This window comes from Colletotrichum orchidophilum, assembly GCF_001831195.1.
Source record: "Colletotrichum orchidophilum strain IMI 309357 chromosome Unknown Scaffold_29.1, whole genome shotgun sequence".
Lineage (NCBI taxonomy): Eukaryota > Fungi > Ascomycota > Sordariomycetes > Glomerellales > Glomerellaceae > Colletotrichum > Colletotrichum orchidophilum.
This window is the reverse complement of record NW_019172985.1, coordinates 304,919-323,273: the sequence shown is the minus strand read 5'-3', so window position 1 is coordinate 323,273 and position 18,355 is coordinate 304,919. Positions and strand designations below refer to the sequence as shown.

At 54.4% G+C, this 18,355-nt stretch overlaps 6 protein-coding genes across 6 annotated transcripts; 4 read left to right on the top strand and 2 right to left on the bottom strand.

Annotated features, from left to right (window-relative positions):
- Positions 1-72: 72 nt before the first annotated feature.
- Positions 73-222, bottom strand: CORC01_04479 (uncharacterized protein; the record flags this gene model as incomplete). The annotated part of the gene is made up of 1 exon (XM_022616126.1): positions 73-222. The coding sequence occupies one exon, from the start codon at positions 220-222 to the stop codon at positions 73-75; it is 150 nt and encodes a 49-aa protein (XP_022477434.1).
- An 8,196-nt stretch (positions 223-8,418) lies between these two features.
- Positions 8,419-10,783, top strand: CORC01_04478 (ABC transporter; the record flags this gene model as incomplete). The annotated part of the gene is made up of 3 exons (XM_022616125.1): positions 8,419-9,204; positions 9,257-9,337; positions 9,398-10,783. 3 exons carry the CDS (start codon positions 8,419-8,421, stop codon positions 10,781-10,783), a joined length of 2,253 nt encoding a protein of 750 aa, XP_022477433.1.
- Positions 10,784-11,762: 979 nt separating this feature from the next.
- On the top strand, positions 11,763-13,612 carry CORC01_04477 (beta-tubulin; the record flags this gene model as incomplete). The annotated part of the gene is made up of 7 exons (XM_022616124.1): positions 11,763-11,774; positions 11,965-11,988; positions 12,049-12,074; positions 12,145-12,186; positions 12,247-12,301; positions 12,371-13,161; positions 13,219-13,612. The coding sequence occupies 7 exons, from the start codon at positions 11,763-11,765 to the stop codon at positions 13,610-13,612; spliced, it is 1,344 nt and encodes a 447-aa protein (XP_022477432.1).
- A 454-nt stretch (positions 13,613-14,066) lies between these two features.
- CORC01_04476 (ribosomal protein L6) lies at positions 14,067-15,085 on the top strand (the record flags this gene model as incomplete). The annotated part of the gene is made up of 3 exons (XM_022616123.1): positions 14,067-14,385; positions 14,471-14,584; positions 14,718-15,085. The coding sequence occupies 3 exons, from the start codon at positions 14,067-14,069 to the stop codon at positions 15,083-15,085; spliced, it is 801 nt and encodes a 266-aa protein (XP_022477431.1).
- A 260-nt stretch (positions 15,086-15,345) lies between these two features.
- On the bottom strand, positions 15,346-16,665 carry CORC01_04475 (3',5'-bisphosphate nucleotidase; the record flags this gene model as incomplete). The annotated part of the gene is made up of 1 exon (XM_022616122.1): positions 15,346-16,665. One exon carries the CDS (start codon positions 16,663-16,665, stop codon positions 15,346-15,348), a length of 1,320 nt encoding a protein of 439 aa, XP_022477430.1.
- Positions 16,666-17,491: 826 nt separating this feature from the next.
- Positions 17,492-17,845, top strand: CORC01_04474 (FMC1 protein family; the record flags this gene model as incomplete). Its single annotated transcript, XM_022616121.1, has 1 exon — positions 17,492-17,845. One exon carries the CDS (start codon positions 17,492-17,494, stop codon positions 17,843-17,845), a length of 354 nt encoding a protein of 117 aa, XP_022477429.1.
- Positions 17,846-18,355: the final 510 nt, after the last annotated feature.

The following is an 18,355-nucleotide window of genomic DNA, read 5'->3' as shown; positions in this document are numbered from 1 at the left end:
CGTCGTGTGTCTAATCGTTGTAGACTTGTAGTTTTGTGTGGTTGTGGCTGTGGTTTGTCTTTGTGTTGTTTACTACTTACCCCTTCCATGGCTTCCTTTCTTATTTTTCCTGTATTTTTTTTCAAAACCCCATGTCAAAAGCAGGAAATGGCAAAGGCACAGACACAGGCAAAAAAGAGAGGGAGAGAGAGTGTGACGGGAGAATGAGGTGAGGTGGAGCATTGGGGGAACGGGGAATGGCAAGCGGGCCAATACGTGCGCTAAGGTACCTTACTGCGTCGCTGCTACCGTACGGAGTACCGAGTACAGACTAAGGTGCGCGCAAGAGCCACTGGGCATGAGCCATGAGGTGGGTGATGGCTGCTAGCTATTCGCAGTAACCTGAAAGGAACGGGTGTCCACTCCCAGGGCATTACCCATGTTTGCAGATGCATAAGGCACCTACGACGGCGAGTGGGCCCTCCCCCGTCGCTAGGTGGCTCTCACTCTCCAGTAGCCGTGGACGCGTGGAGCAGCAGGAGATGACTGCTGAGCCCTCCGAGCCAGTCGCTGCCATGGTGAAATGACGGACCTGCAAGCCGCGCCCAGGGACCTGCCTGCGATGCGCTGCACCACCCATTGGACCGTTCCTTGCTTTGCTTCCATGTACGAAGTACATGCCTCATGTACCTCCCTCCTGCCTCATGCTTTACCTTACCTTACCTTATATTATACATCAATGTGTGGTCGTTATACAAAATACGACATTTAATTCTACCGTTAATTAACCCCTCTGTCCAACTTGTGCCTGTTTACTACCTTACACTCTATCCGTACGAATCTACCAGTACAGAAAGAGCACTCTGTACAATGACTAAAGTCTGCCACACTCTTTTCTTCTTGTCCCAACTTACGGATACCGTGATATGACCTGCCCCCCGGGCAATTACACGCATAACCCGTTGATAACACACCGCAACAGGACACAGCCGGCACAAGAGCAAACCACTTGCTATCATACTCACAGCAGCCCGACGGAATCCTTCCTGCAACGCACCGCTGCCTTTCATTGTCCTCGCATCGTTTGTTCCTCCTCGCCCGCTATTTTCGATGGTGAGGCAAGTTGCCAACGCCAACTACCCGCCACGTTCCACTTCTATTCCGCTTCTCATCTTCCACCACACCCAAAGTAGCATTGGCATGGCCATCCAGGATGACTTATGCTCATCCAGAATGTTCAACGAGTTCCTTCTTCACTCACCTGTACAAAATCCAAGTCTAAGCCTCATTGCTTCTTTGTTGCTTCTGCGGCCGCCCCCTCCTCTCCAAACAACCCAAACGGACCAGCTCATGCTACCCTCGGTGCCTCGCCACTGCCACCAGGCCGCCGGTACCACCCCCTGCCACTTCATACAGAGGCTACCTTGCCCTAGAAACCAAGCACATCAAGGCAGGCTGGGAAATCCGGCTGCCGTGGGTGCGTGGGAAGAAGAAACACCGGAAGACAACCACCTTTCCTAGCGCGAGATCGGCTGAGACCTGCTATCTCACGTCCTTGGCACAGTCCAGCAGGCACCATCAGGGCCCCCCAGAAGACTATTTTCCTTTCTTCCTCAAATAATACCAACCTTTTGTGTTCTCGACCGGCCTGTAATGACAGGAAAAAGGGACACAGGCCATCTCGCGGCCCAGCTCAACACACGTTCGTCGTGCCTCGCCATGTTGCCAACATGAACCTGGTCTCACTTTCACCACTTTGCTTTCATTACCACCACCATAACCCTGCCCGAATCTCGCGTGGTTGCTTGCCGATGTTAGGGGGAGCCGTGCAGCAACAAAGTTGCAGCTCCCGTCGCTTTCAAAGAGCTGACGGAGGGCTATCCTTTGCAGGGGCCATGCCTGAGCTGAGAAGCGCCCCCTCACTCTCGGGGAGAAACCCAGCCGTATCGATCCCCGGAAGCGCCGCAACACTCGCTTGCTTGCTGTTACTCGCCTTCTTTTTAATTCAGGCTCATCCAGCGGCAGCCTACCATTGCTAGCGGATGGCATTGATGGGCCCGCCTGTGAACCCGTTGGGAACACGCTCAAACCATCAAGCTTGCAGGCCGCATGGCGGCGGCGTCCCGTCGACATTCTATCATTGTGGACATTGTATCCGTACCACGCACAGTATACCTATGAAGCCTCAGCTCGTGTCGCCGGCCACGTTTGCACGACGTCAAGCCACGCTCACTTCACCACTAACACATGCAGCAAACCTGTCTGTCTCCCATATATAACTCACGTTGCCAAGCTTGCCCTTGCCTCGTGTCGGCTGTCGTTGGCCGTCGCCCGTTCAGCCCATGGGCACCAGCATGCCGCCATTTTCCGTTGACTTGCCTCATGTCGAGACATGCAAGACTATCTTGGGCGGCTGCTCAACTGAGTGTCCGGGTTTCAGCAGGAAGGTATGGTATAACCATGACCACATCAGCTCATGCAGGTAAATGAGTCCACGCCTAGGAGGTGCACCAGAAAGTCTGTTCCCTGCACGTTGGCGTGCGTAGGGTAAATGAGCGGACCGTGAAGTCAGTCGATAGTATACTTGTAAACACCGGCATCCCAAGCCTACCCCGAGCCGTTTCCTATCAAGTCAACCAAGGAACAGCCTTGGATCTCGCAGGAACCCGCTCAGGTTTTACTATTTAGTAACTTTTGTCTTCTGCGACCGTCTTTGCTACACTCCACCGCCATCGCCACCATCGCCACCGTCGCCGTCTCTTCCTCCTCGTCCTTCTCCCACTCACCAACGGCTACGCCGCTGGCACCGGTCCGGTAGTCAGCCATGGGAAGAGAAGCAAGCAAGAGTATGTATACCGGAAAGGATGGGGTTTTGTGGTATGATGTGCGGGATGGAGCTGAAGCATCAGTGTTGGAGATCAGCAAGGCCTACAAACAGGTCTCCAAAGAAAGACCAGACGATGCAACTCCATCTGACATCCACAGAGCCATAAAGTTCGGCACTACGCACGGAGGAAGTGTCCCTCGTCCTGCTCCCCGCCTCCCGGTATCTTCTTTCAGCTGGTCCGAGGCATCAACAAGCCGGGACCTTTTTCTTTTTTTTCTTTTTTCTCCCCCTTACCCCTCCTTGTCTGTTTCTTGTCATCGCGTCTAGTTAGGTAGGCCACGTATCTCGCTTTCGCGGTATCGATTCTGCCACTGATGATCTCTGTGAGACCCTGGTACACATATGTACACGCACACATACACAGCGCGTGCAGCTTTTTATCCCAAGATCTTGTGCTGCGCCCAGCAGCAGAAGCCGCGTGGTTGAGCAATACAATACAGATGGAAGAAGAAACGATCCCCCCGCAGAGACAGAGAGACCCAGCTGGGTGGCCGCCGGTCTGATGTTGTGATGAGATGGGATCGAGTCTTGACCACCGGTTGACCCCGCCCACGGTGACGAGGTGACATGGGGGGTAAGAAAGGAACCACGAGCAAGGGCCAGATGGTGGGCCACCTGCCGGCCTGTGTTTTGAGTTGCGGTTCCTTGACGCCCATCAATGACCAAACAACCAAAACAACAACACACACTCGCACACACCAAAAAAGAAAACAAGTAAACAATCTACCCGAACCGGCACACACCATCATCTCACACAACTACCTACCACACACCACGACACACAACGTTGAGATCTTACCCCCCCCCCTCCTCGGCAGGTACAGACTCACAGATAACAGGAGGGGTCCTCGCCATGTTGTGTGATCATTGCCTGGCTGTTGTTAGGTGATACCGCAGACCCATCGTTGCAACATGCGCATGCCATGTCTCGAGACAGACCGAGATGGAGGCACCTAGTTGGGTCCTCAACTTGATGCCTTGTCCCAGCCAACGTCAAAAAGTTAAGCTTGCCAAGACGTTCCATTTCTTGCTCCGCTCCTTCCATCTCACCATGGTTATTATCCCTATCGCCCGTATCCATACCTCCGTATAGCTGTGGGAAATGGTAACTGGGGAAAGGTCGGTGGTTGTCAATCAACAGCCAGATGTCTCAAAAAGAGCGGGCGCGAGAGAGGCTCACTCATTCACCCCTCCACAACACCTCACCAGATCAAACATCACCCTTGCCCCACCGACGCAATACCTAGATGAAGATGTTTCTGCCTTTTTTTGGAACCACTCGTTCAAGGTTGCAGGCCAATCAGCGAGCGTGTCGCATTTCGAACTGTGTTTGGGACATACAAATACCCACAATGCATCGTTCCCCCGCTTTCTCGGCCTTGCTCATGCCGTTGGCAACGGCAATCACAACTTGAGCGGCGGGGGCAGAGGGGAGGGAAGGAGGGGAACAAGGTCGAAACAGGACGACGATCTCCTCTGAGGCTCTCCGAGTTCTCCGCCTGCCCACCAGCTGAGCCTCACTTCGATTCCGCTGGCATCATCTGCATAGAAGACTATTTGCAAGAAATAAAACCCTACGGTGGCTGTTTGTCAGCAGGTTTGCGGCCATGGTGTCGGTACTCTCCCGCACTACTGCCATGTTTTCTTCTTGAGTAACAAGGGAAAAAACATACGGGACTACATTGTAGTTCCGCCTAGCTAGCTAGCAAACTTTCCAACTTTCGGCATCCCGTCATACCGCAATCCGCGTTGTCCATTCGTCAACCACGCACTCTCCCACATTGGAGCGGCGTTATGCCTAGTGTCCAGGGCGTCAAGCCGGTGCTATAGCGCAAGCATGGCTTGGTGGCGGGTTTCCTTTGCGAAAAGTAGGTACCTTGCTTTCGTACATTCGGCATCCCCTCAGAAGAACTTCAAAGTAGTATTCGGGAGAAGGAGAGCAGGAGTGCTTACGACATGTGGCCCACCATTTGCATCTGCAAATAGCATGGCTCAAAGATTACCCGTGAAGCTCCGGGTCCCCTGTTCTCCTTCACGTCCCGATCTCTTCTCCACCTTGGGAATCCGAACCGGGGAGGGGGGTTATCTGACAAAGGCTTGGCCAATTCCCATCTGCCGCTGTTGCGAAGAGCTCTTGAGCGTTGGGAGGTGATAAATGGTTCAAAGCTTCTTTCTGGACGTTGACTGAGGTCTTGAGAGCACCTCTTCGTCCCAAAAAATTGAAGAAAAGGTAGAGCTATTCAAGTGTGAAGCAGCCAAGGGTCCAAGGCCAGGACCGCCATCTCGCCGCGACTTGGACAGGCCGGTGAAGCTCTAGCGATGGTGCATGACTATAGTGCGGGAGTTGAACTCGACGACAAGCTACTGTATCGCCGGCGTTGCAGCCGTTCAACTAGAGCCGGCAATGAAAGAACACGAGCGAGCAGTCTGGTGCCAGATACATTGGCGCTGCCCGATAAGGTTAACTTGGTCTTTTAGATGGTCTGACTTTTGTTGCACATCAGTCAAAATTCGGAAAGAAAACCAGGTAGCGGATGCAAGGAAGGGCGGGCATCCGTAATATCGAGTGTTTTTCCTCGGTTCACCGAACAAGAATCGAATAGCTGCGCCATGCACCACGGCTGGCCGACTAAGCCCGTAAGCGAAGTTGACCGGCAGGAGCTGCCAAAACATGCTTCGAGCTGTTGCCCCGTCACTTGGTCGACGCCTAGACCGGAAGTCTGGGTTATAAGTTGACAATTTATGAAGGAGTGGCATCAACATCCGATGAGCTCATCTCACCTGCATTTTTCATCTGAGAAAGAAAAAAAAAATCAGAAGAAAAAAGAAAGAACAGCATGGTGCAGAATAGCCGCAGACCAGGGTCTCGAACCAGTTGGGATTCATTCATCCGGGCAGCGTGCCAGGCAATGTCGCGACTTTGAAGCTAGCCATATAACTAGTGCTTCGAAACGAATCGTGGCCAATGACGGAGGACGTCGGTAGGCTATGGGAAGAGAAGACGTCGTTGGCGCTCGGGGCTCGACCAGCACACACAATCCCACACGGACTGTTGCCCTGCTAGTCTTTTTAACCGCGTGGAACTTGAAACCATCAAAGCCTCTCTTGTCTCGCGGGGTTCGGTACGAGGACGTGGGAATCGGTGTGGGGATTCGGAAGGGGGCAGACAATGCGACAAGGCCAAGTTGTGGTCAGATCTGCCGACGTCCCGGTGGTCGCCTGTCCACAGTGTAGTCCGTAGCCTGCGTCGGAACCTGTCTTTATGCCACTCCCGGGGAACGCTATGCAGCTAGACGACCAGCTAATGAGTCTGTTCTGCAGGTTCTGCAAGATTCCTGCACGACAAGTTGGAAAAACCTGCCATTGAGCCTTGTGCATGTGGTCTCTGCATCGTGCAGAGGAATCACCGAGGGGCTACTCAACCAAAAGAGAAAGGTTCTCACCGATGGGACCCCTTGACGCTGCCGTTCCGACTCTACGATGCCGTCGAATCAGAAATGTCCAGGTTCTGGTGTCGACAGACTCCAATGACGAAATCTCGACAGGCAGATGCAGAGTCGCCCAAGTGGGACAAAGGTGGGTGCTTGCCTGATCCATACTCGGAGTCTGAGCAGGGAAGCCTGGTATAGAGCCGTATACCTATATCAGAGAGAGAAAAAAGGCGCGTATTCTTGATTTAGCTCCGCCCCAAAGAATTTTCCCGCAGGGAGTCGAATAGCCAAAGTCAATTTAATGTGACCTTTCCCAACGCGTAGTATCACCGTTGATTAACTTTGAAGTTTGGTGTGACTCGCGTGCCATCGTCACGCTCATCGTCAACCTCATCGCGGCGGGCGTGTCCCGTTGGTAGGGGCGGATGTCAGATAGATCCCGGTATGCCATCTCGCAAGTACGAATGCCCCAGTCCAGGCAGACAATCAGCATAGCACCGAAAGGGTGGTGGAGGTATAAACAACATGCGCGCCAGCTTCCTCGGAATCAAGAATTTGCTCCCCTAATGCGAAAGCCCTGTGGGTGCCCAATCTTGAGCAGTCCCAGCCTTGAATGTGAGCAGATGTACCTACTTGACTGCAGCGTCCAACGTGATACTGAACTATGGAATTGAATCCCACATTGAAATTGGGTTGGCGTCGGGTCCGCACTGAGCTCTGAAGAGACGATGACTGAGCCGTGACTTGATAGGATGACGCGGAATTGTCCCCGAGTCGAGGCCAATTGTCTTGAGGTCGAAGTTTTGGTTGCTGTGCTGCTGCGCCGCTTGCCGCCGTCTCGTTTTCACTCATTTCGGTGTTTGTTTTTTCCCTGAGAATCTCCATTGCTTATTCCCATCCAAGACACTGAATGCGGCGATGATGTCCCATTTCGTCCTCGCGCGTCCACCCTGGTGAGAGTTTGCACAGATTGTGCAATAAGCATCAAACGTCGGAATAACTTTAACCTGCTGCTGGGATCCCCGGACGGATCTCCAGCGCATGGCGGACGTAGTATGGCGCGAGCAGGGCCAAGTCTCTCAACGACGCCCAAAACTCTCACATGTTGATAGCTCTTTTTTTTCCTCTCCAAGTGTCAGAGAGTGATTGGTTGCCATGCAATACGTGAACAGACGATCATCTGCAGGTCGTCGCGTGCGTCCTACAGCTGACGCGATTACATGCAGCTGCGCGAAACATTACACGCTGTTCGCCCATCTCTGCAAGTCGCGTCGATGGCCCAGGGTACCCAGCCCGATACTCAAAGATCTGCGGCTCCCCATTCGCTGGTGTTGGCTGAGCTAGGCTCTGTGAATGCTTTTCAGCTGGCCAATGTCAAATTGAGACTTGCGGTTTCACCCAATTTCGGCGAAGTAATGTCGGTGACGGCGGTGGCAATAAAACCCCATTTCGATAGAGCATTCCGTCTAGAGCGTCGAGGATTGCCGTTCTGCCCGTTTGTCTCAGCCCACTCCACGGTGTCAGGTCAATCGCCGATGGTATCCATGCTGTCGGGACTTCAAGAGACAACAAGTCTGAATCGGTCGTTGGAAGACGTGGGGATATCGAGCCTGCATAACATATGTACAGGCTTGACAGAAAAATATGATGCGATTCCAGTGAGGAGCGGAGAGCATTTGGCGCGGGAGTTTGAACATCTCTATCCGTCCTACCTGTACCTACCTTTATTGGCAGTGCCGCGATGTTGTTGTAATACATCTAATTGGTTAAGATAGGCACTGAGACATGAGTCCAAAGTCGCTCTGTTGAGGTGACATAAGCAGAGTAATGTGAGTGTTCGCGGGCCGAGCTTTATCCCGATTTGGACCTCGAAGGTCAGGGCACTCGGCTCCAGGTCCACAGTTTGAGGCTCGCCGTGAGTATCGCATTTGGGTCACAAGTGAAATCGTCATCAGGCAAGTGCACTAGCCTGACAAAGTGACAACTGCTTTGCTTGTTTTTACCCACTTGGCCTCACGACAAGTCATCTCTCGCAGTGCTGTAGCTCTGCACTGCTGAAAGTTTGTTGTCGCAAATTTCTTCCGACCACTACTACAAGCTTACAGCTTTTGCGTTGCCACGATGGACGCTGAGATCAGAACTGTTTTGCCGAATATCGATCCGGTACTCTCCGAGTACTCGGTCGGTTACTTGACGCACGCATCGACAATCTATTCGGATGAGGAAGAGCAGTCTGGCTCGTCACCTCTCGCTGAGGCAGCCGCCACGGTCACCGAGTTGCTGCTCTCTGCTTCGGGAAAGCCTGACGCTAAGCTCCAGGAGAAGATTGAGAAACTCGTCAGAAAATGGGTCGAGAAGTACACCGAGTCAAACGGAGGACTTCGCAGCGGCCCGTTGGCCGTCAGGCGCCTCGACGAGACTTTCCAAGTCTCTTCTCAACGGAATATGTCTTCCACCCTGGCGGTGTCCACGGGAGCTGTCGATCTTGAGTCTGCAAACGCTCGCAAAGTTGAATCCAAGGTTGATCGAAAGAAGCTGGAGAAAGCCGAGCGAAAGATTGCAGCCAAGCAACAGAAGAAGACCTTCAAGACGGTCGAATATGAGGCTTCCAGATTGCTCGACGAGCCTGAGTCCACGCAGTCATACGAGGAATTCTACATGGCGGTCAACCCTCTCCAGATCGGTGGTTCTGGCGCCAACAAGACCAAAGATATCAAGCTGGACAACATCGATGTCTCCATTGGTGGCCTGCGCATCGTGACCGATACCGACTTGACCCTTTCCTATGGACACAGGTATGGTCTTGTTGGACACAACGGTGTTGGTAAATCTACGCTCCTCCGCGCTCTTTCTCGCAGAGAATTGCCAATCCCGCCTCACATTACCATTCTTCACGTCGAACAGGAGGTAAGGATGACTGTCACAATGCCAATTCTGATGTGTACTAAGGCGTATTTAGCTCACTGGTGACGATACTCCTGCAATCCAAGCCGTGCTTGACGCCGATGTGTGGCGCAAAGTCCTTCTCAAGGAGCAAGCTGTAAGTTGTTGGCAATTGTGACACCATATGTATCGTTACATCATGCTCATGACTCGGTAGGAAATCACTCAAAAGCTGGCAGAGATCGAGAGTCAACGTGCGGGTATGGCTGATACTTCAGCTGATGCCGCCAGACTTGACAAGGACAGAGAAGCACAAGACGGCAGACTCGGTGACATCCAGGGCAAGCTTGCAGAGATGGAATCTGATAAGGCTGAATCAAGAGCTGCCAGTATTTTGGCTGGTCTCGGTTTCTCGGCCGAAAAACAGCAGAATGCAACCAAGACCTTCTCCGGTGGTTGGCGTATGCGTCTGGCGTTGGCCAGAGCCTTGTTCTGTGAGCCCGACCTGCTGCTTCTCGACGAACCGTCCAATATGTTGGACGTCCCGTCTATTGCTTTCCTTTCCAACTACCTTCAAGGATACCCCAGCACCGTTCTCGTGGTTTCTCACGACAGAGCCTTCCTCAACGAGATTGCGACGGATATCATTCACCAACATTCCCAGCGACTCGATTACTACCGTGGAGCCAACTTTGAGTCTTTCTACGCCACTCGCGAGGAACGCAAGAAGACGGCGAAGAGAGAGTACGAGAACCAAATGGCCCAAAGAGCCCATCTTCAGGCCTTCATCGACAAGTTCCGCTACAACGCGGCTAAGTCTTCCGAAGCCCAGTCACGTATCAAGAAACTCGAGAAGATGCCGGTCCTTGAACCACCCGAGACCGAGTACAGCGTACATTTCAAATTTCCTGATGTGGAGAAGATGTCACCCCCTATTATCCAGATGACCGGCGTAACTTTTGGCTACACAAAGGAGAACATCTTGCTGCGTAACGTAGATCTTGATGTGCAGCTGGATTCTCGCATCGGTATCGTCGGACCCAACGGTGCGGGTAAGACAACTATTCTCAAGTTGCTGATCGGAAAGCTGTCGGCCACGTCGGGTATTATTTCGCAGAACCCCCGTCTGCGCGTCGGCTTCTTTGCTCAGCATCATGTTGATGCCCTAGATCTGACCATGAGTGCTGTTGGCTTCATGGCCAAGGAATACCCCGGACGGACGGACGAAGAGTATCGCAGGCAGCTGGGTGCCTTTGGTATCACGGGCACAACAGGTCTGCAGAAGATGGCGGTGCTTTCCGGTGGTCAAAAGTCTCGTGTGGCGTTTGCTTGCCTTGCGCTGACCAACCCGCACATCTTGGTTCTTGACGAGCCTTCCAACCATCTCGATATCGAGGCGATGGACGCGCTCTCTACGGCCTTGCAGGAGTTCCAGGGTGGCGTTCTGATGGTTTCTCACGACGTCACCATGTTGCAGACAGTGTGCACCTCTCTCTGGGTGTGCGACGGAGGCACGGTTGAGAAGTTCCCCGGTGACGTCCAGGCCTACAAGAAGAGAATCGCGGCTCAGGCCGATGCAGCTGGTGTTGTCAAGGCTCATTAAGGGGATATATCGTGGCCGTCATAGTTTACGTAGCTACCATGAATCCGAAAAACCATGCCTCGATCATCAGTCCTTCATTCCTCCAGTGCTGAAGCCTGAGTGAATGAAGTCGATCTGCCTTTGATAGCTCTCAGGCACACCGTTAGCTCATTTGGCAGCGATGGAGCCCCCTGGCAAATGTTGAGCTCCACTGGCAATTTAGCATTTCCGGTCAGCGCCTGGGGTCAGTGCCGAGCAATGCCCTTCGCAGAGGCTCTGTATTTGACATTGGCATTCGGTATCCGTACGGCTGCCCGGTGTGGGTGCCGCGCCTGCTCCGATTGTCAGCGAGTCCGTGGCCTCCCTAGCCCGTCGCAATTGCTGGTGGATCAGGCCCTGATGATGCCCTTCGCATGGAGTGGTTGGCACCTTCTCAAGACGTGTCGTTGGATGTTTGGATGGCTCAGCAGATAATTAGTCGGTCACCCCGGGTCTCGGATCGGAGAGAACAGAGGAGACCAAAGACAGGGATCTTGAGGTACGTACCTTCACCTAATCGCCCTGCTTGCCAATCTGCTGCCACCTCAACTCATTCAACCCCACCTCCAATTGGTCTTGGGGGGGCCACTCGGAAAGACTTGGGCGGCGTGGGCGGGTGCCTTGCACTGGTCTTTCCCCAATCGGGGTCGTGCACGGGCCTAGCTAGCACTTTGCAGTAAACAAGCGAGCTGCACCCCTTCCCTCTGACCTGTCGCTGGCCTGTCGCTGGCCTGTCGCTGGCCTGTCTTCTGGGCGTCCACCGAGCCGTGGCGGTGAACAAAATCACATCTACCCGCAAACAAAAATCAACAACCTTCTCCCCTACCTAACCACACCTTACTTCGCCCATCCTCCACAACACCTTTCGCCTTGAAGCTTCGCATAGCTCTCGAGCACTCTCTTCATCCTCTTCATCGCTCATCGTCGGCCCAGTCAGCTTCAGAGCTTCCCATCATTCAAAATGCGTGAGATTGTAAGTCGCTCTCTCCCATCACAACAATTCTGCGACGCGTCGGACCACCATTATTCGGGGTTGCCCCTGAGCAGACCCCGCCGATATTCCCATCCAAACGATACCCGCCAAACACAACCAGACTTGGAGATCTCCAACGCCTCTACTCTCGTAAACATTTTGCTGACTATTGATTTTTTTTCCACAACAGGTTCACCTTCAGACCGGCCAGTGCGTGAGTATCCCCTGATCTCGACCCAACAAGCCAGAGTGCGGGGCTGACTTCTTTGAACAGGGTAACCAGATTGGTGCTGCCTTCTGGTGCGTAGCCCAGCGCCAACAACGCGGCGATATCGACCCTTGAGACGATTTAGTATTGACCTTGGTACAGGCAGAACATCTCTGGCGAGCACGGCCTTGACAGCAATGGCGTGTATGTCACCACGTCTTACATTGCGGCCACCCGTAGAATCAACCGCTAATCATACAACAGGTACAACGGCACTTCCGAGCTCCAGCTCGAGCGCATGAGCGTCTACTTCAACGAGGTTTGTTGTCCTATTACCCCAGTTTGCAGTCAATCCTATTGACGAATGCTGACCTTATCACCCAACCAGGCCTCCGGCAACAAGTACGTTCCCCGCGCCGTCCTCGTCGATTTGGAGCCCGGTACCATGGACGCCGTCCGTGCCGGTCCCTTCGGCCAGCTTTTCCGTCCCGACAACTTCGTTTTCGGCCAGTCCGGTGCCGGCAACAACTGGGCCAAGGGTCACTATACCGAGGGAGCTGAGCTCGTCGACCAGGTCCTCGATGTCGTCCGTCGCGAGGCTGAGGGCTGCGACTGCCTCCAGGGCTTCCAGATCACCCACTCTCTCGGTGGTGGTACCGGTGCCGGTATGGGTACCCTCCTCATCTCCAAGATCCGCGAGGAGTTTCCCGACCGCATGATGGCCACCTTCTCCGTCGTTCCCTCCCCCAAGGTTTCCGACACCGTTGTCGAGCCCTACAACGCCACCCTCTCGGTCCACCAGCTGGTCGAGAACTCCGACGAGACCTTCTGCATTGACAACGAGGCTCTCTACGACATCTGCATGCGTACCCTCAAGCTCTCCAACCCCTCCTACGGCGACCTGAACCACCTCGTCTCCGCCGTCATGTCCGGAGTCACCACCTGCCTGCGTTTCCCCGGTCAGCTGAACTCTGACCTGCGCAAGCTGGCTGTCAACATGGTTCCCTTCCCCCGTCTGCACTTCTTCATGGTCGGCTTCGCTCCTCTGACCAGCCGTGGCGCCCACTCCTTCCGCGCTGTCAGTGTTCCCGAGCTCACTCAGCAGATGTTCGACCCCAAGAACATGATGGCTGCCTCTGACTTCCGCAACGGTCGTTACCTGACCTGCTCTGCCATCTTGTAAGTTCCTCTCGATGACTTTGAAATGCGACTACAGGCTAATTTTCCCTACTCTAGCCGTGGTAAGGTTGCCATGAAGGATGTCGAGGACCAGATGCGCAACGTCCAGAACAAGAACTCGTCCTACTTCGTCGAGTGGATTCCCAACAACGTCCAGACCGCTCTTTGCTCCATTCCTCCCCGCGGTCTCAAGATGTCCTCCACCTTCGTCGGTAACTCTACCGCCATCCAGGAACTCTTCAAGCGTGTCGGCGAGCAGTTCACCGCTATGTTCCGTCGCAAGGCTTTCTTGCATTGGTACACTGGTGAGGGTATGGACGAGATGGAGTTCACTGAGGCTGAGTCCAACATGAACGATCTCGTCTCCGAGTACCAGCAATACCAGGACGCTGGTGTTGACGAGGAGGAGGAGGAGTACGAGGAGGAGGTTCCTCTTGAGGAGGAGGTTTAAGCGCAGTTCGATTGCACTTTCACTATGACCTTGACTTACGCCAACCCACCTGTGGTGGCGTTTCGCTTCGCGATTCTGGCTCCTTGCCGGAACATGGGCTTCTAGATATACCTCTCTTAGTAGTTCGCCTGACGTATCAAATGAGTACGAAGAATCAGAGATTACTCTGTACAAATTATTGGCACAAACCACAACACGAATAATCAAACCCCGTCTATGTGATGAAAATAGCCCATTGTTCATATATCGTTCACTAAAGCTGCCCGAGTTCGAAAACCATCGGAAGCAGTGAGCTTGAGCCAGCTTGCTTTAACGTTCCAGCCAGATAACCTAGTGTCCCCCTCAAGCTATATAAGCAGGGGCCAATCGGAAGTATCCATTTTGTGGATCGTGTATGGCTGACTAAGACGTAGAAAAGTTGCTGAGAGTCCCAATTCCATCTGTCGAGCAGAACATGAGCGAGCGCGCATTGGGAGGTGTAGTTTGCCAATTAACGAACACAATGCTAGCTTCCACACGTGGAACGGCGTTGAGGCGGGCATTTGCCGCTTCGCCAGCCACGACGATACCAGCTTTTCTTGTGCCAGCTCTGCAACAGCCTCTGTCGAGATGCCAGTTCTCCTCGACACCGACACGGTACTCGAAGCTCGGGCGGACGCCGGTTTCGATTCCCCCAGGCGTCAAGCTAGCTATCAGCGAGCCGAAGCTGAAGAAGGACCCGACTAGCTACATGAAGATTTACAAGAGGACTGTCACCGTCACGGGACCTCTGGGTTCGTTTTGGCCTTGTCTGGGAGCCAAGCCAATGGCTGTCGAAATGGGGAAAGAAAGGAGAAAGCTAATTCTGGGTTGTGCTAGGCGAATTGGATCTCGAGATTCCGCCGTTTTTGAAGATTGACTACGATGCAGAGGGCAGCACGGCAGTTCTCAGCGTAGAGGATTCGAACATTAAGGAGCAGAGCGAGATGTGGGGTGCGTTTTTTTTTTGCTGTTTCCCCTTACTGCCTTTCGAGGGAAGCTCGAGTTGTGAACTCGTTTTCCTGATATGATAAGTCTTCCAATTGATGGTCGGGCTGGTTTACTGATACTTGTCATTTTCCCACAGGAACGACATGGGCATACCTCCAGCGCTACATCATGGGCGTCTCCGAGGGCCACACGGCGATCCTCCGCCTGGTGGGCATCGGATACCGCGCGAGCGTCGAGCAGCGCGGCCGCCTTGAGGAGTTCCCCGGCCAAATGTTCCTTTGCCTAAAGCTCGGCTTTACGCACCCGATCGAGATGGGCATCCCGCGCGGCGTCAAGGTCACGGCGGCGAGCCCGACGCGCATCCTGCTGGAGAGCATTGACCGGGAGGAGATGATGAGCTTCGCGGGACGCGTGCGCAAGTGGCGGCCGCCGGAACCGTATAAGGGCAAGGGCGTCTTCATCGACGACCAGACAATCAAGCTGAAGCAGAAGAAGATCAAATAGACAAAGGTTGGAGGTGGTTTGGTGGATGCGTGCTGAAGGTGGCGCCACTACTGTGTGGCCTGTCGCAGAGTCGACCATGGTGCGTGTCGACGGCGGAGCCGGTGGAGGGCTGTGTATAGCTGTATATCACTCACTGTACGGGAGGAGGGAAAAAAAGACAACATTGTATACTATCCATTTGCTGGTTCTTCGAGACAGCCAAGAAGAGAGAAAAATCGCAAAACCCTAATTTCTTTTAAATTTTATTATTTCTTCTGAGTTTAGCCAGATTTTGAGCTCAACACATCTTGGACGACCTTCAACACTTCGCCATGTACTGCGGCTGGCGCAGCAATGACGCCCTTGTTGTTCGCGAGCGTCCGTCCAACAGCGAAGTCTAACCTCTTGCCCCGGATATCCGTAACCTGGCCACCGGCCTCGCGCACGATGAGATCGCCCGCGGCGTGGTCCCAAATCTTCTCCTGGTACGTGGCCTTGACGGGCAGACGCAGGTAAATATCGCCCGCGCCGCGGGCGATGGAGCCGTACTTGCTCTGACTATCCATGCGCACGCTGGGCTTGGTGATGCCGAGCTTTGCGGCAATCTGCGCCTGGTCGTCGTGGGCGCTGTGGCCGGCCTCGACGCTCTCGCAAAAGGTAGCGGCGGACAGGTCGGTGACGGGCTTCATGGAGATGGGGGCGCCGTCGGCGATGGCGCCGGTCCGTAGAGGGCGCGAGGTGGCGCCCTGGCCGAGCACAGCGGAGAAGATGACGCCGTATCCCGTGTCGTCATTTGCGTTGGAGCCGATGTCGGCCGTCAGCGGCGCCTTGTCGTCGACGGGGAGGTTGGGGCAGCCGAGGACGCCGACCTTGACGTCGCCGTCGACCATGAGGCCCAGGCAGACGGCGTATTGTCCGCCGCGCAGGAAGCCCTTTGTGCCGTCGATGGGGTCGATGGCCCAGATGCGGCCGCTGGCACCGCCCTCGCTGTTCCCCTGGTCGATTATGTCCATCATGCTCTCGGCGGAGCTGATGCCGCCGCCAAGCGAGGACTCTGCAGCGGCGTCGTCGAGCTTGGTGGTCTTGACGAGGTCCCAGATCTGGTCACGGAGGTTGGGCTCGGAGCGCAGTTGAGCGGCCTCCTCCTCGGCGACAATCTCGTCGTCTGGGAAGTGGTGGCGGAGGGCGGCGATGATGAGGGCCTGGGCGCCAAAGTCGCCAATGGTGACAGGAGACTTATCGTTCTTGTCGACGGTACCCTTTGCCTTTTCATGGAAGACGCGCTTGGTGAGGATGGAGGCGCGCTGGACAGCCAGTTGGGCCACTTCGAGCTCCTTTGCGTAGGCTGACATGGCGGGCGAGTTCTTCTTAGAGGAGGAGGCAGAGAAGAGGGCGCGCAGTGGGGTTGTGGTCACGGTGGTGGTGAGAGGGGAGAAGTGGTTCGAAAGGAGGGTGAGCCGGGGAATAGCTCGTAGAGATAGGATAGCCAGCGTCGCGACGAAGACGGAAAAGATGAGGAGGAATTTTACGGAGGAGAGAAGGCGGGTGGGTTCTTGTCTCGTTTTGTTGTTGCCGCTTGCTGGTCGGACCTTGGAGGGCATGGAACTCTACACGTACAGAGGAGGTCAAAGGTGGTTTGTGTGGATGCGCGATGTGGATGTGGAGGGGCAGTTTGCTGTGAAAGAGGCAAAGCTCTTTTGCTCCTTGTTCGTTCTCTGGCTCCAGCATGTGTTTAAGACGGCGGCTGTTGCGTCATGGGATGGGCAATTGTGGACGCACGAACGAGTCAATTCGCCTTGGGGGACTAACTTGGACGACTAATGGTACCTTGGGGCTAGGGTAGAGCTACCGTCTTTTATTCCCTTCCACTTCCTCTTCCTGCAGATTAGGTACTTACCATGCGAGAATTAGTGAATAGCATTAAAAAAGTCAGACGGGCAGAACAGACGCTTGAGTGTGGTGGGAGCTTGGGAAGCACTTGCTGCGGCTCGGGAGCTGAGAGTGGTTTGTCAAGGAGGGGTCAAGACCCCTCCATCCGTGCCTGCCCCGGTGCCGGCGCCGGGAGATGGGACCGATAGCCGCCCGATGCATGACTGCTGCTGCAGGAAGTACTTGGAGTTATGTAATTCAAGGCGCTGCAAATGCAGTTTTAGTGCCTGAGGTGGCACCATCCACGGCAGGAATCTGGAAGCGTGAGGTGCGGAAGGGCCCGCCAAGGACGGGATCCACCCGCCCAGCGCATCGGGAGAGCTCTGAGGAGAGAAAGCCTCGCATTTCAATGCTCACATTACAAGCCTCGCTCCAAAAATTCCCGTTGCATCGTCAGCACGATCAACACCACCTTTTCCTCCGCCATTGTTCCATTTCTCTGGCGCCCGCATCGACTCGAATGACCACAATCGATCGAACAACTAAAGAGCCGCCAAAATGACGACCGTCCCCCGCCTCCGCTCCCTCTACCGCTCCCTCCTGCGCGAGCTCCCTCCCCGTCCCGTCCTCGCTCGTGAGCGCTCAGCCATACACAACCGTCTGCGCGCCAGCTTCGCCGCCCATGGAAACGTCGCCGCTGTCGCGGATGCGACCGCGAAACCGCGCGCCGAGGCCGACGCCGCAGAGGCCGAGCAGTTCGCCGTCTACCTCCGCGCCCAGCGCACTTACGTCACGCTACTCGAGCGCTACAACCCGGGTATGAACATGGATGAGGAGGAGCGCGTGCGCTTGACGGCGCGGAGAGTCGGCATGGATTTGCCCAAGGAGTTTAACGACAGATTGAAGAACTGAGTCTCGATGGGCGGAGAGACTTGCCACGGTTCCATTATCTCGCGCTTTCTCGAGAGACTCTAAGTGGGAGACGGGTGTTTGAAAGATGGGGGCGGTCAATGGTTAATTACGAAGCTCGTTGGCATGAGCAGGCCTCCGATTGATTACCGACGAGAAACGGAGAAAACCTTCTTGATGAAGATCATGGGGGCGGCACACCAGGTCTTTCACCATCAGGGCGATAATTGTGCATCTAGTCTGTAAATGTAACATACCGGGCGTTTGGGTGGGAATGTATTGTACGACGCGTATCGCTTTGTTAAAGGGACACAGAGAATATCTCTCACCAACGTGGAGGGCTTTCGATGCCAAACCACTACGATTCACTTGGACTATCTCAAAAACCTCATGCCGTTGAATGTCGTGTCTAGCTACAACCCGGGTCGCAATTCCCTCAGGGTTCTAGAAGTATGTATAAAAAGTATAAAAATTAGTCGTCATACGCAAAGGGGTATCAACGTCTTCGTAGCC